Raw genomic sequence first — 20,551 nt, forward strand, 5'->3', positions numbered from 1 at the left:
CTATTACCTCAAAGAGAACAGGTTGCTTTACAGACCATAATCAAGCACACATGCCTAGATTAACAGCTCCAAAGTACTGCGTACTTCTATAAGTCACCCTGTAATGCAAAACCAAGTGTGATTTGTCACCTTTCTTCGACCTCCATTGCAGCTAAGATAGTGTGGAATTTTTCAAGCTTCATAGGAGGAGTATTAAAATGAACAATGATAGCATGCATTTTAAGGAATAATTCTCAGTACTTGCCAAGTCATGCTCTCTTTGGTATCTGCAAGTGTGGGAGGGATACGTGCTTTCAAGGGGGCCTGTGTTTCATGGTCATCTCAGGCAGGGGGCTGCAAAGTTCATTAAATGATCTTATCTTGCTGCTGCTTCTGTTCAAAATAACCTTGATATGATGAAGGATTTATGTTACCCCCACTTCAAATAAAAAGTACCAAGGGATGCATTTCATTACTGTTGTGTGACACTGGAGAAGCCAGGGCTGCTGGCAATATTTTTCATTTGTTTGTGTCACAAAGAGGATTTATTTGCAGGAAGAGCTTGACTTCCAAGGTAAGTAAATACTTTTTGTACAGTAAGCTTTTCATAATAATGTGAAGAAATGCATTTTTTCTTTAACTTTAATACTCACATAAGTATATTTTAGGGAAGATGACAGTGTGAGGAAAATATCCTGGAAGAGCGCCTACTTTAACAGCATTCTAAGCAAGCTGCTGAGTAGCATTGATAAAGAAAAAATAATTATAATTTTTTAAAAAAATTGCTATTTCCTTGCCACAGCCCTGGGTAAAACAGATATGTATTATATATGAAGATATGTATTTTTTCAACTGATGTACTTAAACAATAGCCAAGGATACACACACACTACTCTTGGATAGGTTTCTTAACAGTCATCTGCTACAGAAAGGCTTTTTAATTTAGCAGTAGACACCTTCAGACAATCTGGACATGCTTCTCTTGCATGGTTTTTACAACTGAATGACCTAGCAAAGAATACAAGCCCCGGGTACATAATTCTTTGATCTCCTGTATTCAAAGATCAAACATTTCCAAGACTCTGTACTCAAAACAACATTTCCAAGATCCCTGCTTTAATAAATATTATGCTGTATACCTAATACTATATACTTGATCCTACAAATTCAAAAATTCATAAAATTAAGTTTCAAATATATCTGGCAGAGGGGAAAATCTTATGTTCAGAAACAATATTTGATCATGCAAGAAAATCACTTGTGCTTTAAATATGACTTAATTGTTGAAATCTAAAAGACATTTAGAGACAAATCTATGGAAAGTTCATGAAAGGCATTAGGATATTCTGTACTGCATGATGCTTATGAATTCCTTTTCACTCAACACTTGCATTTGTGCAACTGTCACCACAGTTGTTTGTATCACAGTGACAGGATGCATAGAAACCTGGACAGGCAGCACAGAGAGCCAATAAAAGGGAGCATCGGAAGATAATGAGCAGAGGTTTGCTACAAAGATGCTCCAGGGAAAGTTTGGTGGGATCAGCATTAGTAGTCGCAACCTCAAAAAGAAGTGCATAGTGGATAGAAATTTTCGAGAGAGAACAACAGAGTTGATTAAATCAGCTTGAAAGATGTTCAAAAGCAGGGGTTTGATCCAGCCAGGTTAGACTGGGATTTAAGAACAAGGGGGCTAGCACGGTGACTGAGTGACCAGGACAGGAGTAAGAAGCTCAACAGATCTGAAGGCAGAGAATGAAAAAGTAAAGGTGTCCCCCAGGGAAGCACTCGACTATGGGCTGAAGAATAAGTTAACAAAAACAGCAGAGTTCTAGATAAGTGAATCCAAAATAAAATAAGATGAATCTAATGAGGCTAAATAAAAGCACAACAGCAGGAAAAGGAAAATAAAAAAAAAAAAATAAAAAAATGATACTAGTGGCTGAATGGATGACCTGGAGGGAAATAAAACTATTGAAGTGATTATTGAAGTGTTTAGATCAAAAGGTTGTAAGAATGTTAACCTTCAGCTGGAGGACAGCTGAGCTCTCAGGTACAGAAAAACAAGGCACAGAATCAGTTTCCTCCAGTTCAGTAATGTATATGATCTCTAGGAAAGAGTGAAAGCAGGCAAAGAGAACTGAGATCCAAAAGATGAAGAACAGATGTAAATACTTTCAATATGTGGTGTTCAAAGGCACTGATACTGCCATTACAGCATTATGATATGAAATGAGTGTATAACCACTATGAACTGCATCCTTTTCATGTTTCTTTTTTCTTTTCTTTTTGTAGAGGCTTTTTTTTTTTTTTTTTTTTTTTTAATGAGAAAAGGCTCACATTTTGTAGTAGTTCAATGCATTTTAAGAAAGCTTGTCTCTGAAACTGATAAACAAGGCCATACTCACCAAGTTTCTATAGATAAGCAGTAATGAACTCCAGTAATTGGGAACAAGGAGAACGGCTGAACATGAGACTGCTTTATGATGTTTCCTTTCAAAGATTTCTACTTGCATATTCCAGAATTGTTTTGCTAGATGAATATCTGTAACTCATGAACTCAGGTGACTCCTATTAGTACTACTCAGTCACATGGTTGTTGTTTTTATTCAGGTAAAATTCATATTTTATGCAAAACTCCAATAGATTTGATTGGAGGTTTTACACAGACAATGATCCCCTGACTAAGAACATGTTCTGGTAACACAGTATACTTCAAATTCTGCCAAAGTAGAAAAGATTGATGGTAGAATAAATCACGTGTCTAGAATTCCCTTATTTAATTGCAAGTTTCAGATATCAGTCTTTGGAAAATAAAAGCATACATTCATAGCCTATAGTGTTGAAGTACAGTAAGTAGAATATTGCACACATGCAAGCCACACATTTTTGCTGACATCACACACTGCTGTATTTTTGAAAGAGAACAGGGCAATGTGTGCACCAGAAAGCATCCAGGCTCACTACTGATCACATCCACCTAACCTCGTCAGATACTGCAGCTGTAGCTGGGGCATCATACCCCCTAGTTGTTCAAGTGGGCAGCCCCTGCCCTCCCAAAATAAGACCTCTTTCCTACACACCCATTAAGATTCCTACACATGAAGACTGTATTTATGTGACTTGCCACATAAGCAGGTTACAAAGGATTAAAGCAAAATACTTTCCTCTACCCTTAAAGAGTTTTACCCATGCTCTGAAGACTGAAGCATTTCGTCAGGCAGGATCTCAAAGCAAATCTCAGTTAACCCTTTGAGACATTAATTGCTTCCAGCTGCAGAAGACAGATAACATATCCAAGATCCACAACAAAAGAAGGAAATCATAGTTGCAATTTCAAGTCCCATTTTCTAAACTTAAAGCGTTCTTATTGTTTTGAAATAAGACATGAGCATTATCATGGGAATGACTTCATCACCAACGTTGCATGGAGCAATGTCCATGCAAAAGCAGATGAATAAAATACTGGATTATTTCTACAAAGATGCATAGCATCCTCAAATCCCTGAGTAGTTGTGTTACAGGAAGGACAAGAGAAGAATATTAAACAGCTTTCCTGACTTATGCAGATGTTATGTAAAAGAGGGGGGAAGGGGGAGAGAAAACCATTTAAAAAAACAATTGATGTTCTACGACAACAGGGAAAAGCACTTTACCATTTTCTAGATAGCAACTTTCAAGTTTCAATTCTATTTATGTAACAGTGTATTTCACTTGATGCTAATGGCTTCTTAGAGAATTATTAAGCACCAACCTCAAACTATTGATTTTTGCGCTTAGAAAAGAGGCAGGATGTCACACTGAATTGATCTGACATGCCCTTTTGTTCTTCCAGCTCAATTTTTCTGTTTCCAATAACAGTACAAGTGTCACAGTTTCACTGCTTTTCTAAGACATCCTTTTGCAGATTTAGTCCAAATACTATCAACCGGCTCTAAAATGATTAAACGTAAAAGAAATGATCATGTTCATCCTGTGTTGGCTAAAGCTTTCTTCAAGCTTATCTAGATATTTCTTTCATCTGAGAGTGGCTACGTTTGTTCAGCCAGCCAACAACCAGTGCTCTGTCATAGATGATTACCAGAAAGCGACTCTCATTACTGTCCCATAGAAGTATCATCATGAGAGCTTTAAATAAAATTCTGTTAAGCTGTTGCAGGCTAATTTAAGTGAGGTCTAGCTGCAAGATCTACATAAGAGTTACTACAACTGCTTATACACCTGAGCATTTTATTTCTTCCTACCTGTTATACACAGAATTCTTTGGAGTCTCCTTCCAAGACGTCTTCCTCAATCCATTCATTCTCTGCTAAACAAAGCTCCTTTTACTTCCCACTTTGAAATGAAAATAACATTACCCACTTGATAACTGCTGGTGGGAATCTACAATAAAAGTTTAAGTTCTCTTAATTTTTCCTGGAACTAAAAAGAAACTGAGTAGGAGAAGAAAATAGGATTTTCATCACTGACTGAAAATGAATTTGTATTCTTTGGCAAGTGAAATACTGATAGACTAGATTTGATTTCCCACACAACCTTGAAGGCTTATGGCAACAGTGTTGAAATAAATGGACAGAAATATTGAACTCAAATGTCTATGCATGTGTTGTACAAAGGCAAAGGAAAGCAGGCAGGGGTATTTCAACAGATTTGTTGAGAAGATCCTATGATCACTGCATGAATGGGCTTAAATTAACAGATCTGAACTAGAGGGTTTAGAAGAGAGCAGCTTAAGATAGGATGATTCTATAGATGATTCTATAGATGAGTGGTGCAAATAGTCGCACCCTGTTACACTAACGTTAATCAAGAATTCAATGTCGTCATGTAGAGAGAGTGTTGTGAGTGTTGTGCATTGTTAAGAGAGAACAACCAAAAAAGTAAGTTCAAGGACTGAGTAAAATAAAATTCAACTATTCAAGGTATCCACATGTTGATGCAAAATAGAATGTTAGATAAGTATAGGCTCAGACAGTGCTCTTAGGATGCCTCAGCAAGCAAAAACAACAAAAAAATTAACTGATGTTACACTGAGAAAAATACTAAATCTCCCACACCCACCAAAAATAATAATAAATGATGTAACGTAGTAAAATATATAGTACAATGTACACTCTGTAGTATCAACAGGTATTGCTGCACTAATGATGAAAGGTGAATAACAACAAAAACTATTTAGGAAAATGTCTTTTATGGTGCTTAAAGCTTTTGTCTTAGGATTTTTTTCTGGATTAAGGTGATAGAAAGATACATATAAAGATATATTCAAAACAGCACCAAAAATGTATGCAATCTGACAGAAGGCAGAACATTTGCAGTTGCTAAAGAATGTGTTCTGAAAGTCAGTGTGTGGTTTCTGTTAATACATGGTGGCAATATGTTCCACAGATTCTTCATCTCAGTCAAAAGAGCTATTAACTCTCATAAATATAGAAAAAAATGCAGCCTCAGTAAAGTGGGAAATTGCATTCAGAAAGGTGAAAATGTTATGTTTTAAGATCACCTCTAATCAAAGAAACAAGGAGAGACTATTTCCTGGCATTGTTTATTTTGGTGCCTGAAAGATGTTTGAGAATTTCGCTTGATGTACATCAGCACTATTGTTATTCTGAGGTTAAATCCCATAGCAGAAATTCCATCAATCGGATCAGATGGCTGTCACTGAATCTTCTTCATGAGTGTCTAGGGTACTCCTGGGTATGACAGGAGGTTAAAAAGGATAGCAACTACCCTCGAGAAGACAAATCAATGGAATACATATTATTTATGAACACATGTACTAAACAGACTTTTGACCTACAATTTGTTGCCACCTACAGTTGAGGTGTTCAGTTGTAATTGCAATTACATGTTGGTGCTAATACTTATACATCCGGCTATAATCTGATCAATACTTATACATACAACTGTAATATGAAAATAATTTTCAGTAAAACTGTACAAACATATCTTGTATCATTCAAGGACCATGCATTGACACGTATGGTATACACATAGCAGAGTCACAGGGAATTCTTAAAAAGAAGAAAACTACTGTTCTCCACCAACAATCATTTTCAACTTCTCTTAGAGTTTCACATAAAAACAGACAAATCTCCAAACTGGATTATATAAAGATTACTGCTTCCCAATTCTACTTGTCTTACCATGCCCAGCAGTGGTAATATCCCTAAATATTTGTTAAAATATATATATTCTGGAAAATATTATTATAGCATATTTAAGCAAAACCACTTGGCAATTTGGAAGGCAGAATCTATTAACTCATTCTATATTTAATGAAGTTTTGAAACTAACAATATAATTTTCTGGTTGTAATGGGGGATAAGAGAACTTGACTGTTAGCCCATGAAGAGTCATCCTGAGACAGATATTTTTCTCATAGTATAAGATTCACTCCCAGATTTATCTCTGAGATGACATCAAATGAAGGGATAAGTACAAAATCAACACATATATAATCACATTGAATGAAGCTGCTCTGTCTTAAAAACTACAAGAGTATTTAATGTGTGATGGGTTTTGCAAGTTAACATCTTAGTACATGCATATTTTCTCCATTCCTAAAAATAAAGACAAAAATTAAAGTCATTAACAGCAAAACACCAGAGTCGGTTTCCTTCACTTCTTGAGTCTTGATCTACCATGATCACTTGAACATTTTATAAAAATGAAAACAGTGAGAAATTCTCACTGGCAATTTTTCTACCTCCTGTCATTTTTGAGTACCATAAACTATATACTAATCATTAAAGTAGAGAATACTAGGGAAATGTCTTACATAGTAAACTTAAAAATCACACACAGGTGGAGGTTAAAAATATCTGAAATTAGCAAGCTGGAATTCATATCACTGCAAACAGTGCTTTACTGAGTGCAAGAGGTAGAAAATGGAAGCTTAAATTGCCTACTGATATCCTAATAGTACATAAAAAAAAATAACTGTGTGAACCTAATGCTGTGAAAATCCATAACAGCAGCACTGTGTTTCTGCTGTGAAAGAAAGAAGAGGGACCAATAACTTGTAATATAACCATTTTAAATTTATCCTTTACAGAAAATGAATAGTCAATACATACGACATGAAGTGCGAGGATGTGAAACTAGCAACCTGAGAAACTTCTGGGAAAAGACAATTGAACAGCAAACTCGGTACATGCAAGTTGAAAAAGAACGTCAGCAAAAAAGTGCTCTGACAAAGTTAGTAGTTCATATTTTGAGAGGTTATTTCAGTTTGTATTGTTATTCTTTTTAAAAGAAAATTTATGCATATATTTATGTCACTCAGTGAAAGTTGAAAGTAATGCTTATTTTCTTAGATATTTAGAAAATAATAAAACCACACAAATTGTCATGCTTTTGCTCATTAGTATTAGTGATCGCTTCACAGGATGAAAGAATAATTCACTTGTTCCAAAACTGAGTCCAAACTGTGGAAATTCCTGAAGTTATTAGAACAAACTTTTAGCAGTACAGACTTGTCTTGAATTTCTGGGTTCACATCAGAGCTAAAACATATCTTTACTTGGTTCACCTTCATTCTTTGTGGCTTTGTTTTCACAAGAATACAGGTTCAGTTAATTCATGTGAGTTAATCTGAACAGAATAAGTCCATAATAACGCACATGGTCTAAATATTCTAACTGATCAAAGCAACCATCATCTGTAGCTATATCTCAGTTTACCTCAGTAAGTCGCATCTACTTTACTCAGTTAAATTATGAAGAAGTAGTCTGCTGCACAATCAATATTGTTGTACTTCACATGAATTCTCCAGGACTGGAAAGCACATACACAGATGGGTATTCTGGCTTGGATATGTTCAGAAAGAAAGCATTTGCTCCAAATTTCCCTCCAACATCCCTTTGAGCTAATGCTTCAGCAAGAGGATGGCATGGAATTAATAACCCCACATGAAGCAACACTGGAATCTACCTCCAGCACATTTTACCCATTTTTAAGTAACCTAATTTCAACGTCTCAAATCCTCAGCTGTGAAATTTGTTTTCTTTTTTGAGGCAGTCTTTCTGTAGTGTCTAGACTCTACTAAAGAGAAAACAAACTTCCAGTTATCACCTGACACTATTTATGTCTGTTAGAAATCTAAAAGGAGTTTCAACACTCATAGTGCCTCCAAGCTAAATGGTGCACAGAAGCCTCTCTACACAGTACTTTTTCTGATGTAATTTCTGAGAAGGGGACTAGGGAAATGTTGGGTGTTGCTACTCATTAGGTGGGAGCAAGCAATCTCCATTGGAGGTGACAAGTCACTTTGGCAAAAAGAGACACTTCAGAGAGGATGAAAAAAGATAAACCACAATGATGAAGCGAGGCTGTAGTGGGATCTGAGATCTAATCCTGAATGTCCATCTAGCAGCACACTCTGAACGGGCAGATGGCTTTGCACAATGATTGGTGAAAGTGCTGATGAGAAAAATCTGCTTCCAGTAAAAATCTAGGGACAAGCTAACTAGTGTTTCTGTCCTTAGGCTCAGAAACGAATGGATGGAGAGGCTTGAAAAACGAATAAAGATGTTGAGAACCCAACCTGAAGACTCATCTAGTTGAAGAACCCACACTCACTGCATGTATGGGAAGAGAATAGAATGTTTTGCAGGAGAGTATGACAGTGGGATGCAAAAACTCGAGTGAATTTTAAACTGTGGCTTAATTGAGCAATAAATAATTAGCTGTCATTGTCAGAAGATTCACATGTGAATTGCTGCTTTTAACGTTATGTATACATCCCTTCATTTGGTAAACAGAGATTGAAATACTCTGAAGTGTTCAGAACAAATAGTTCATTGATCTGTAGATGCTTGGGGGAAAAAAAAGAAAGAAAAAAAAAAAAAGAAAGAAAGAAAAAAAGCATTTTGCTACACTGCGCTCAGCAAATATATTTCCAGGATATGAGTTTCCTCTCTGAACAAAATTGATGGCAATTTAATGAAGTAGGCTCCCACTTCCCCCTCCCCCCCCAAGTGTTTAATGAATAGTTAAGTGATTATGCTTTTAGTTTTAGCTTTGCGTTGTTTTGTTTTTAAATACAGGAGAGCCCTACTTATCCTAAGAAAGCTAGCACATGTACAAACATATTGTTACATTCTAGATCACAAATACTGCAATACCTGACAGCCATTATAGATCCTATTTGGCTTATTATATACTCATAAAGCCATTAATACATAGTGTGAGAAACAGGCTTTGTGATATACCAAAAATAACTGCTCTGCTTGTTAAACCAAGTTAGCTAAATCGAGAGGCAAAATGACTTGGAGAATTGAAGCTGTTTCTGGTACTCAGATCAAATTGTCTAAGGCTGGACTGTTGCATGCTACATAGAGCAACCTCATGCAACTTCACAGCTGTCTGACATCCTGAGTGGAGAGCATACTCTCCTCTCTGATGAAACCTAGTATATATTCCTTCAAAACCAGTAACTTCAGAAAAGCAGCAAATTTCCTCTCTCACTTTTACCTTTAGTCAGAGCAGTTTCTAGTTCCCTTTCTAATGCATCATCCGAATGCAGCATTCGGATGTGATGTCTCTTTCAATGGTACCAAAGCACATCAATAGGCAGCATAATCAAATTATTTCCTTCTTAGGGTGACTTATTTGTTGCCATCACCATGTGTGGGGTAACACAAGGCAAAATGGGCAGTTCTGAGTACTATAAAAATCTTTCCACAATTGCTTAACTTTTCAGTTCTTTTCATATGAGCATTTCACTGGTTTTCTGGTAATTCATTTAATTTCATAGTAAACATTTGAATTGCTGGGAGATAAGAAGAAAACTGAAGAAAAGTCTGGCATTTACAGTTTAGAAAACCTGCTGTTTTTTTGTCTTTGTTTTAAAGAAAAACAGAGTTCAAATGCTATTTGTTCAGTCTTCATATACTACCTTTTAATTTCACTTCTATGTGCCCCTAGGACAAATGAGACATATTACAAGAATTAAAACATTAAAAAAAATTACCAATCAAGTGATTTTTTGGAAACCCGTGAAATCCATTAGATGTGGTATCATTTTGATGCCCTTGAAATATGTGTTTGGAAATCAAGACATCAGTAGGTATGTCATCACACTTGAGAGTAATTTGCCTGACAGATTTGAAAGCTGCTGAACACACATTCTTCACCAGAATCTCTTTCTTGAGCAGTATTTAAGGCAAAATCAATTGGGAACACACATTCTCATTTACTCCAGAAGATAACAGTATAATTACAGTATAGCTGTGCTTTAATGAACCAGCCCTAAGCATACACATAGTTTAATATTAAATTCTAGCAAAAGTTTTCTTTAAAAATGTTAGTTCTCACACTTCATTTATTTAATGTCTCACACAGACATTATCTGTCTGTGCTTCATGCTTACTGAACTCCATTATGCAGCAGAATTGCTTTTACAACAATTTGAATGAAATCAGAACTTGAACTGAAGACAGGGTAACATTTTCTGCCCCCTTAATAATTGCATATGTGACGGCACAAAATGCAACACAGAGAAAATTACAGTTTAGGAAATTTAAAAATGAAGAAGTCACTACTGTAGTAAGTCTTCCTTTTCATCTCACATGATCCTTCTTCTCATTAGTAAGTCAAAATGAAGAAAATCCATGAGAAGCCAGGAAAAGAAATGCCCGGAAAAAATTATTTCAAAGTATGGTGTACCCCACTCCCTGCCCAGTTGTCCTTCATTGGACATTTTGTATGGTTATGCCACATAAAGATGTGTAAGGAATACGTCTCTATCAAGACAGAATATAACAAGATCATCTGTGCTTCTTTTCCAGCCAAAGGTCAGGAGGGGTTTTAAGAATGTATTTCCAAAATTAAATCTCTTTTGTTCTGAGCTTTGCAATTTTATCCTTATTTCAGGTTCCACAGTACTAGACACAGAAATGAGCACCAGCATTACCTAAATATATGTAAAAAGGTGTACATATACATAAATATACATAAAAAGGTATAAAGAAACCTTACCTCAGCACTAGAAAAGTCATCAGCTAAAAACTGTTAAAGCCATCTGAGACTAGTAAAATCATTATGATGCTTAGATACTCTTCAGACTGTTCTTCACTGGTACGCAGTTTCACAGAAGTGTAATATTTTGTTAATCATGTTAAACATAATATTTCAAATATTCATAACACAGGTACGTGAAGAAACACTTCATTTCTCTTGATTTTTTCCTACCCATATTTTCACCTTGTTTTTGAGTATAGTTGAGTATAGCTAGAGATTTTGAGTTACGTCCATCTGCTTTTAAAAAAAAATGTAATTAAAATGTTGTAGATACCTGCTTATCATCTTAGCTTTCATTATTTAACCCTTCAATCAAATCAAATGTTTTCATCCTTCGAAACAAACTCTTAATAATCTGAATCTAAGTTTTTTTAAATACTATTTATGGAAAGTATTCTGCATGCCAGCGCAAAACTGACAGGTAGCCCATTTTAGCTGCATTAATGGCCTTTTTAGTGTATGGATAAGGAGTGAGAACTGTGAAGTATTACTCAGTCAGCAACTTATCAGACCAGACCACCTAGCAGTTTAGCCCAAATGGAGACAGCTTAAATACAGCTCTTTGCACAGTAGTCCTTTTTGAGCAATGTTCTTTCCTAGAAAAGAAACTTCTCTCTGGAGCTCTCTAATTATGAAGGAAATATTTGTGGCCAGGTTCTTAACAAGTTGTCCTGGTCGGGGAAAAGGTAGGATGTTTTTTAGTAAGATGGTGGAGTGAAACCAGAGACATGATTCCTCTGTGCTTAGGGGAAGCTACCCAGCTCTGCCACAGAAGAATTTATGCAGCACAGAGCAAGAGCATCCAGCAAACTATGCATGGCAACAGAATACACACACATATTACCCATTGTGCAGCTATTTCTCCTTCATGCAACTACGCCTGTTTAGGCTTTTGGTAGCATTCACTGAAAAGGAGAGAATTTGGAGAATTAGCTCTGAAAGAACAGTTTATAAATTCCAATATAATCTACTATCTGCTAGAGAGTAAATACAACACCCTCAATATAGTCAATATTTCTACAACTTATCCTTCTTTTAGGATATTTTATTATTAGGATATATTGTATTACTAACACAAACACCCCAAGAGCATTCCTCACAAAGAAAAGACTCCCTCATCTCTTCATCCTCCTTCACAACCATTTTCTCATTAGTAAGTGCAGTGTGCAAGACCTTGACTGCAGCCTCTTTAAAAGCACTGGGCCTTTCCCCGAGACTTGTTTTTAACCTCACCTCACACACATTCCTTTTTATAATCTCACAACTCTACTGCCTCAGAGGATTGAATAGAGTAACCCTGGTGCTAGAAGTCATTGGTGAAGTTTACTCTGAAATTTGAGTGCTTCATATTTGTGATCCTCTGCCCCTCTCCACATCAGGAAAGAAAAAGAACAAATCCACCAAGCAGTCTAATAACAACATGTCAGCATTCACTGCAGAAAATAGAGCTGGTTTTGAATTGTAGAACTTGGTACACAATTTTCAGGTGCCAACCCTGAGTGCTTTAAAATACACTTACTACCTATAAACCAGGGAGCAGTCATCAAATGTCTAGATAGTTCTTTTTACTCAGAGATGAGAGCTCAATACCAAATTCTATCCCAGAACAAATTTTTATGGACAAGTAATAAAGCCCTTTGAAACTACAGGGATTATAATGGAAATACTGACACAGCCTTACCCATAAGCAGGAGAGAACAGTACCACTATAATTACTCAATGTAACCTATAATCTTCATGGCACTGTAAGTCTAAAGGGAAATGAGAGGCTTTGCATAATGCTGAAAATCTATCAGGGCTTTGATGTTGCTTTAATCCTACACTACCTGATAGCTCATTTAATGTCCAAGGGAATGAATGAAACTTAACATGTCATTTAAGATTACTGTAATTTAGAAAGGCTATAGCAGAAACCAAACCAAACAACAAAGACATCAACGAACAAAAAAGAAATTGACTTGATTTATTCAAATTAAACACTGTTTTCAGAATATTTAAGTAGGGTTCTTTGATTCAGGTCATGTTTTTAAGAAAGGTGCAAGAAATTATCAAGTGGTCCACTGAAAAGAAAAACAAACAAAAATAAGAACATACAATCTTTGTTTTGTTTTCAGTTTATTAGCAGACAGTGTAACGCTGAAGGCTAAGAGATGATAGCCTTTTTCCCCACAGAGAACAGCCTCAGAGCTGAGGATCATTTGTGTGAAAAGCCATGGCAGTGGGATAGAGCTTTAAGTTATGGTTGAAAGGGAGTAGGGGTGAAAATGGGGTCATAAGAAGGGAGACTGTATGTAGTATGCCAGTGCTTGTGGAGAGGGATGTGCCCACGGTCTTGTGTCTTGGTGAAGGAGGACAATACACCCTTCTGCAAGAAGGTCACAAGGTTATGGTGTGAGGCTGGCTACTATGAAAACACCTGAGTGTGGTCATGAAGGTATAAGGGCTTCTCCCACTTAAAAAGTGGTCCAGCACAGATGCACTTACACTAATCCACACAGCATGGGTAATAAACAGAAGGAGCTGGAGGCCATTATGTGGTCAGAAAACTATGATATAGTCGCTATCATGGAAACATGGTGGGATGACTCACACAGATGGAGTGCTATGAGTGATGGCTATCAACTTTTCAAAAGAGATAGGTAAGACAAGAAAGGTGGTGGAGTGGCCCTCTATGTTAAGAAAGAATGTAAACGTCTGGATATTAATGCTGGTGATGATAGGGTTGAGAGCTTAGGGTCAGAATCAAGGGGAAGGCCGATAAAGCTACAGTCCACTCAACTAAGATGAAGAGGACCTGGACACAATACTCCGAGATGGGACTTCACAAGGGTAGAGCAGAGAGGGAAATAAGTCAGAAATATGAAAGGTTTTTTCCCAGCCTCTAGGGACCTACTGGTCTGTGGGAATTCAGACCATCTAGACAGCTGATGGACAGTGCAAAGAGAAGCACACTAGCACTGCTCCTGGTAGCTCTCCTAACCATGTGCCTTGCCTTCACCTCCAGCCTCCCCGGCTTTCCTCCTTGTCCCAGAAGAGCTGCTGTGGAGGCTGTGCAATGAAGCACATAAGAGAACTCATCCACCTGAAATAAATGCATATATGTGCATTTTTGCTTGGATGATTTTCAGTTAGATCTGCTTCTTGATCTGATTCTTCCCCCTGCTCACATTACTGCAGAGGAGCCTGTGCAGCTGATGGAGTGCAGAGCTGCGTGGCACACCACACATTCGGCCATTCTAAGCCCAAGTTTCAGGGAGACTTCTGCCCATCCACATCCAAGCTATTAAATATGCTACCTCCAGAATTAAAGCAATTTATAGCATTAATATCTGCTCTAAATGGTTTAAATAACAATAAAAAAGTCTGCTGTGTCAAGGCACATAATTGCCCAATGCTAGAGCTTGGTTGTACACCTAGTCCAGTTCTTGTTGCCAAATACAGCCAAAATATACCCAAACAGGCTCAAACATTACAAACGTTCAGTGTGTGGGGGTTTTTCCCACTTTTAAATGATATGCCTTGGTACTGTGATTTACTTGATTCATCCCTTTCTCTGAAACAAATGCACTCTGTGGTAATAACACAAATAACAAACCTGTCCTGAAACAAGTTTTTTCATGTTCTTTGAAGACGTGTTTCATCTCCATATGTAGGTGGGGGGATTCAGCATTCTGAATGAAAATGACTAGGCTATGACATGCAAGATTAAAACACAGCAACAGCTACAAAACTCTGGAGGAAATATTTCCGAAACCTCTCTCATTCTAGCCTAAATGTTCCCCACAAGTCCACAGTTCTGTTTCAGACTGCTCAGAGCTGCTCCAGTCTGAGCCAGTAGGCACTGCACTCACACCTCACTCAGGCATTAAAATAAATAAGGTAACAAAGTCTTCCGATAGGGCCAGCGTGGCTGACACATTTTTCTTGTGTCAAGACCAGTTCTCCTGAAGAACACTGCAGAAACAGAACGTTGTCTTGTACTGAAGGGATACTAATTAATTCATTTTTAAAAATCACAATGATAATCCTTTCCATTTCATGAGCTAAGGTATTCTGTTTAGTAGCTAGGACACATTCACAGTAAGGAAGATATCCAGGTTCTCCCAGCCCCAGTAGATTTCTGACTACTGCTCTTTCAAAAAGCCTCAACTGTTTTATGCTATTTGAAGTTGTCACCAGTTAATGCCCTGTTCAGCCTATCTCTGTCACTACTGGAGTGGAGACACATGCCCTGAGACAGGGAAAGGAAGGTAGGGAAAAGGTAGGGAGATGGACCTAAAAACAAAACAGTGGAAATGAGCTAAGGGAGAAAACTAATTTACTACATATGATAGTGAAATATAACATAACATAATACAATATAATGGGAATTGAAAGTAATAAATAAAATGAAAGTGTCCATAAGCCAAAGTCCTTACTCTAATCCTGAAGGTGAGACAACTAGGGAGCACACAGAACAGAGATAAGCAGAAAAAAGAGTTGGGCAGCCTCATGACTCCCAAGCAGTTTTATCTTTTCACCAACTGGAAATCAGAAATGGAATAATGAAGTCTTCTGGAAGATGTAGATCTCTTCTGAGAAAGGCACCTGCAAACTATCAACAATCCACAGAATTGGAGAATTAACTCTTTAAATCCTAATGCACTACATCATGTCCTGATGTGGAATACTGTAAGGTGGAATAATACAAAGTTGGTAAAAGATAATCAGAAGGTTATGTATAGGGAAAAAATCACCAATATGGCTGTCCTCACTGGGAAACACTGAGGCAATCTCCACCAGGGAGCAATCACCATGAGATGTTGCCTTAGTAGTGGTCAGCACTTAAATGAGGCCTAGAGGAGGTGGAGTCTAGCTCCACTCCTTCTGGGAGCATAGCAAAATTACTCTCACCTGTGCTCCCACAGCTGACCTGACACTTGCCTCAGCTGATTAATCAGGGGTTCAGTCTGTGATTACCAATTTCCCATACAAATGCCAAAAACAGAAACCATAGAGTCATAGAATCACAGAATCACAAGGTTGGAAAGGACCTACAAGATCATCTAGTTCAACTGTCCTCCCTTTACCATACCTACAGAAAAACCACTAAACCATATCTTCTAGCTCCCTATCCACATGCCTCTTGAACACTGCCAGGGATGGCGACTCCACCACCTCCCTGGGCAGCCATTCCAGTGCCTGACCGCTCTCTGAGAAAAAAAAGTTCCTTCTTATATCCAGTCTAAACCTCATCTGATACAACTTGTGGCTATTTCCTTGGGTTTTGTTTGTTGCCCGGCAGAAGAGGCCAAGCCCCTCCTCATCACAACCTCTCCTCAGGAAGTTGTAGAGTGCAGTGAAGTCTCCTCTGAGCCTTCTCTTCTCCAAGCTAAACAATCCCAACTCCCTGAGCCGCTCCTCATAAGACTTGTGCTCCAGACCCCTCACAAGTTTCATTGCCCTTCTCTGGACACATTCCAGGGTCTCAATGTCTTTCCTGTAGTGAGGAGCCCAAAACTGAACACAGTACTCAAGATGCGGCCTCACCAGAGTTGAGTACAGAGGGATGATTACCTCTCTGCTCCTGCTGGCCACACTATTTCTTATACAGGCCAAGATGCTGTTGGCCTTCTTGGAAACCTGGGCACACTGTCAGCTCATGTTCAGCCAAGCATCAACCAACACCCCCAGGTCCCTTTCCTCTTCACAGTCATCCAGCCACTCAGCCCCAAGATTATAGCATTGCATGGGGTTATTGTGGCCAAAGTGCAGGACCTGGCACATGGCCTTGTTGAACCTCATCCCATTAACCTCAGCCCAGCAATTCAGCCTATCCAGACCCCTCTGGAGGGCCTCTCTACCCTCAGGCAGGTCAACACCACCTCCCAAATTGATGTCATCATAAACCAATTGGAGTCAAAAGCATGCTAGTGGTATGCTACAACTAATATTGCTGATGCCTTTTTCTCCATTCCTTTGGTCACAAAATATAGGCTATAGCTTGCTTTTACCTGGAGAGGCATTCAGTATATCTGAAGCCATTTGCCACAAGGGTGCAAATATAGTACATCAGATTGACACACACTGATTCAAACTGCACTGGAACTCCCAAGAACGTGTAGTACACTATCACAGGGTTACCCGTAGGTGTACGTCCATGATAAGGGAGCACAAGCCTCGGGAAAAGAAAAAAAAAAAAAAAAAGGGGGTGGGGGGGTGGGGGGTTGCTGCGAACCGGCCAGCACCAGCCATGTGCTCCGGGAGAGGGGGAAGGGCAGAGAGTGAGCAGGTCGTTTTAACAGAGAGGAAACACAATGGCAAACGACTTAAGGAGGAACGGTAATTTACTAAATTTAACCACATCAAACAAAACGAGAGAGAAGAGTACCCGAAGTAGGAGTCAAACCATGGTTGTGCAAGGGAAGCACGTGCTTTGCTCCATGGCCCACCCTGCTGCTTCTTCGCACCAAGTTCTCAGGGGATGCCGCCCCTACTCTCTGGGAACCCAAAATGCCCAAAATGGTGGTAACATGGAACCAGGACATTAAATCTTTATCTGCCACCATTCTGCCTGATGTTCTGATGTGGAATACTGACAACAGAAATCTCAAAACCACAACACATACTGATGACATTACTGTATGGAGCAATACAATAGAGAAACGTTTAATGAGAGTGAGTATTACAGATCATTTTGTAAGTTGGTTTCACTATTAAGCAAAGAAAAGTGAAAGGACCTACATATGAAATTCAGTTCCTAGGTACAAGGTGGCAAGATGGGCATCACCACATCCCAAAGGATGTGGTCAAGAAAGTTACTGGTATTTCTCCACCCACTAGTCAGAAAGAGACAGTCTTTTCTGTGTGTAATGGGCTTTTGGAGAATGCAAATTCTTCAAAATACAGCCTCATTGTAAGCCTACTTCATCAGGTGATGTGGAAGAATTTTGTGTGTTTTCAGGTAATTCAGAGGTAGCAATAGTAGAAATATCAATCAAATATATTTGGTTTCTATCTGAGTTTGCACCCATGGAAATACAAATAAATCAGGAGATGATTAGCCTATTTATCTCAATGTATTTGCAAAATATCTTGTTTTAGGCAGCCTAAACTGTAGGATTACACTGACATATAGTGTATCAATACCCATATTTGGATTGTGCAATTACGATTCTCAGATCCATCTTATTTTCTTTCAGTTCTAAATAGATAGCAACTAACTATTCTCTTCTGTTTTGTTTTGTTTTGTTTTTTAAATATTTTTTTTTTTAGTTAGTCTTCTACTAGAAGTTCAGTAGAGATGATCCATAGCTGTTTGAACACTGCAATCCAGCAGCTGCCCTGCAGGATGATCTGAATGAGAACCACCAGAACCACCTGAGAAGCAGTCCATGTACTCAGCCTATAAGGGGAGCAGCTTCTGGGCCACAGACAGCAGAAAAGGAAGGCACAGCAACAGTGACACTTACGTGGCCCCTGCCACACAAACACTGTAAGAAAACCCCTACCTGAGTCCAAGCCAGTCCTGTTTCAAGCCTACAGGGCAGAGTTTTTATATCATAGATCATATCAAGTTCTGTATGGGGGGATGCAGGTCTACAGTCCTATTTAATTTCCTGAAGAAAAATCATAAATGTGGCAAAGTGCCACATCATATTTAATCAACCACTGACTTTAGACACTCTGGCACATTCAGTCTAGCCTGGGGTTTATGAGTATCTTATAACAACAGTATTTATCCAGGACTGCTGGCATGTTCACATTTTCCATCTGCATATCTGTATTTAAATCCTTGAACTATGACTACCCAGATTTGGGAAGAAAATCAAGCACTAATAATTTAGCTGAACTCCTTGCCAAGGTGAAGCTCTCACTGCACCAGTCTTAGAAGGAATCAAGGTCCACCCTCTTATGTGTGTCTGCATACCTTTTGTGTGGGGACAGTTCAGTGGTTTACAAATCTTTTTGATAACATGGTGGTGTCAATTATGGACATATCTCCATGGCAATACTTCATTAATCTTCTTTTTTCACATGCAGGATAGTACAGAACAGATATGTTCAGGAGCATCTACCACATCTTGTTTTACTACCAGATGTGATATTTTGGTTAATCCTTTGCCTTTCCACAGTTCTGACAAACACGAACAAAAGTAGTTTGTTCCACAGACAGATGTTCTATGTTGAAAAATTTACCTCTTGCTTTTCTTACCCTCATACATTGTAAAATGTCTACCTGCAACTGTAGAACTTATATTAGATGTAAAACTAACACATTTCTCTAATAGCCTCCTTGGCATTCATTATTTTCCTAGTGCCACTTCTGAACAGCTTATCTGACAGCAAAGGCATGATTCTGAATTATATGATTTTAGCATTCCTAAATAAGAAACAGATGGCTCACTTATTTGCAATGATTCACATGGCTAGATTTGACTCAGTTGTATCACACGGATGCAGATGCTACTCTCAACTCATGGAAGAAAAGGAGGAGCAGAAGATTTAAATTTAATGTTTACTTTGGCAAAAAATATATCTGGGCAAATCTGATTTGGGGACGTGCCACTACAGGGTGTTTTCATCTAGAAACAGTTTATAGGGAAGTGTAGTCATGCAGAGATGACCTGCAGACAAAGAACTTGTAGGTTAGAAAGGCTAAGTGGAAACATATGCCAGGCTCTGGCTAAGTGGAAACTTACAGCAGAACACTTATGAAATTTCTCCCAAAAGGAAACAGTGACACGGGCTAAGTTTTGACTATTGTCTAGTGTTTACAGACAGGCTGCAGCTGCACTACACACAGCTTAGCCACTTGTGTACTGATGGCCATAAGACATTTAATTATGGGGGAGGAGAAGGCAGAAGGGTGGGAACTGAGTTCCAAGTTTATTCAAGAAAGTAATGGCTGTTTTGCAGCCAACTGGAGGGAAACTTTCTTCATTCAGCAAAAATGGTATATTTCTTCTGCAAGACCTGAGAGAATTGTGTGAGATCTGAAGATACAACATCTTTCTGAACAATTCTGGAAAAAATTTGAAGAGCCCAATCTGCAAGCATCTTGTCTAATTACTGAAAAATCCTGTAGATTGAAAAGATTGATGTGGAATTGAATTTTGTGCCCTCACCATGGGTAAGCGGGCAAAAGGAACAGTAGTTCTATTACTAATCTTTAAGAAATAAATTTCCCTTCAAAGCTGTGGAAATCTAGACCATTACCTATAATTTTGATTTTGCTTTGTTTTTTACAAAGTCATTTTTTCAGCACCGATAAGCTCAGTTTCCTTAGCTGTAGTTCCAAGTTGAAACTCTCTTTAAAGATACTGACTTATACTGACTACTACTGACTATATATTTTTATGTTATATTCAACTCTATTTCAATGCCTTCTTAATCTTTAAACATAATACAATTTAGTTGTCAGACTAAATAAAACCCATTTTAGAGCACATGTGGGCAGGAGAATAATGCATGAACTGAAAGCGATAGGCTAGGCAGGGGTAGAAACTGTGTGTCAAAAAAGTATAGTCAAGATAAAGTTAATATACCAGGCAAATAGGTTCAAGTC

At 38.1% G+C, this 20,551-nt stretch overlaps 1 protein-coding gene and 1 long non-coding RNA gene across 2 annotated transcripts in view; one reads left to right on the top strand and one right to left on the bottom strand.

The window, feature by feature from the left end:
- The window catches only part of LOC146753908 (uncharacterized), a 128,097-nt gene that overhangs the window by 4,479 nt on the left and 103,067 nt on the right, over positions 1 to 20,551 (bottom strand). The gene's annotated exons all lie outside the window — the stretch shown is intronic.
- On the top strand, positions 442 to 8,681 carry FAM240A (family with sequence similarity 240 member A). The gene is made up of 3 exons (XM_032441147.2): positions 442 to 553; positions 7,037 to 7,179; positions 8,469 to 8,681. Exons 2-3 carry the CDS (start codon positions 7,040 to 7,042, stop codon positions 8,545 to 8,547), a joined length of 219 nt encoding a protein of 72 aa, XP_032297038.1. The 5' UTR covers positions 442 to 553; positions 7,037 to 7,039; the 3' UTR covers positions 8,548 to 8,681.

This window comes from Coturnix japonica, chromosome Z (assembly GCF_054131305.1).
Source record: "Coturnix japonica strain WE chromosome Z, WE-NBRP24, whole genome shotgun sequence".
Taxonomy (NCBI): Eukaryota; Metazoa; Chordata; class Aves; order Galliformes; family Phasianidae; genus Coturnix; species Coturnix japonica.

What these genes read in the sequence shown, in the direction of transcription:
- FAM240A (XM_032441147.2), top strand. Translation starts at nt 7,040, where the DNA reads ATGAATAGTCAATACATACGACATGAAGTGCGAGGATGTGAAACTAGC. An exon ending in CAAAAAAGTGCTCTGACAAA is followed by an intron (nt 7,180 to 8,468) that starts GTTAGTAGTTCA and finishes TTCTGTCCTTAG; the next exon opens with GCTCAGAAACGAATGGATGG.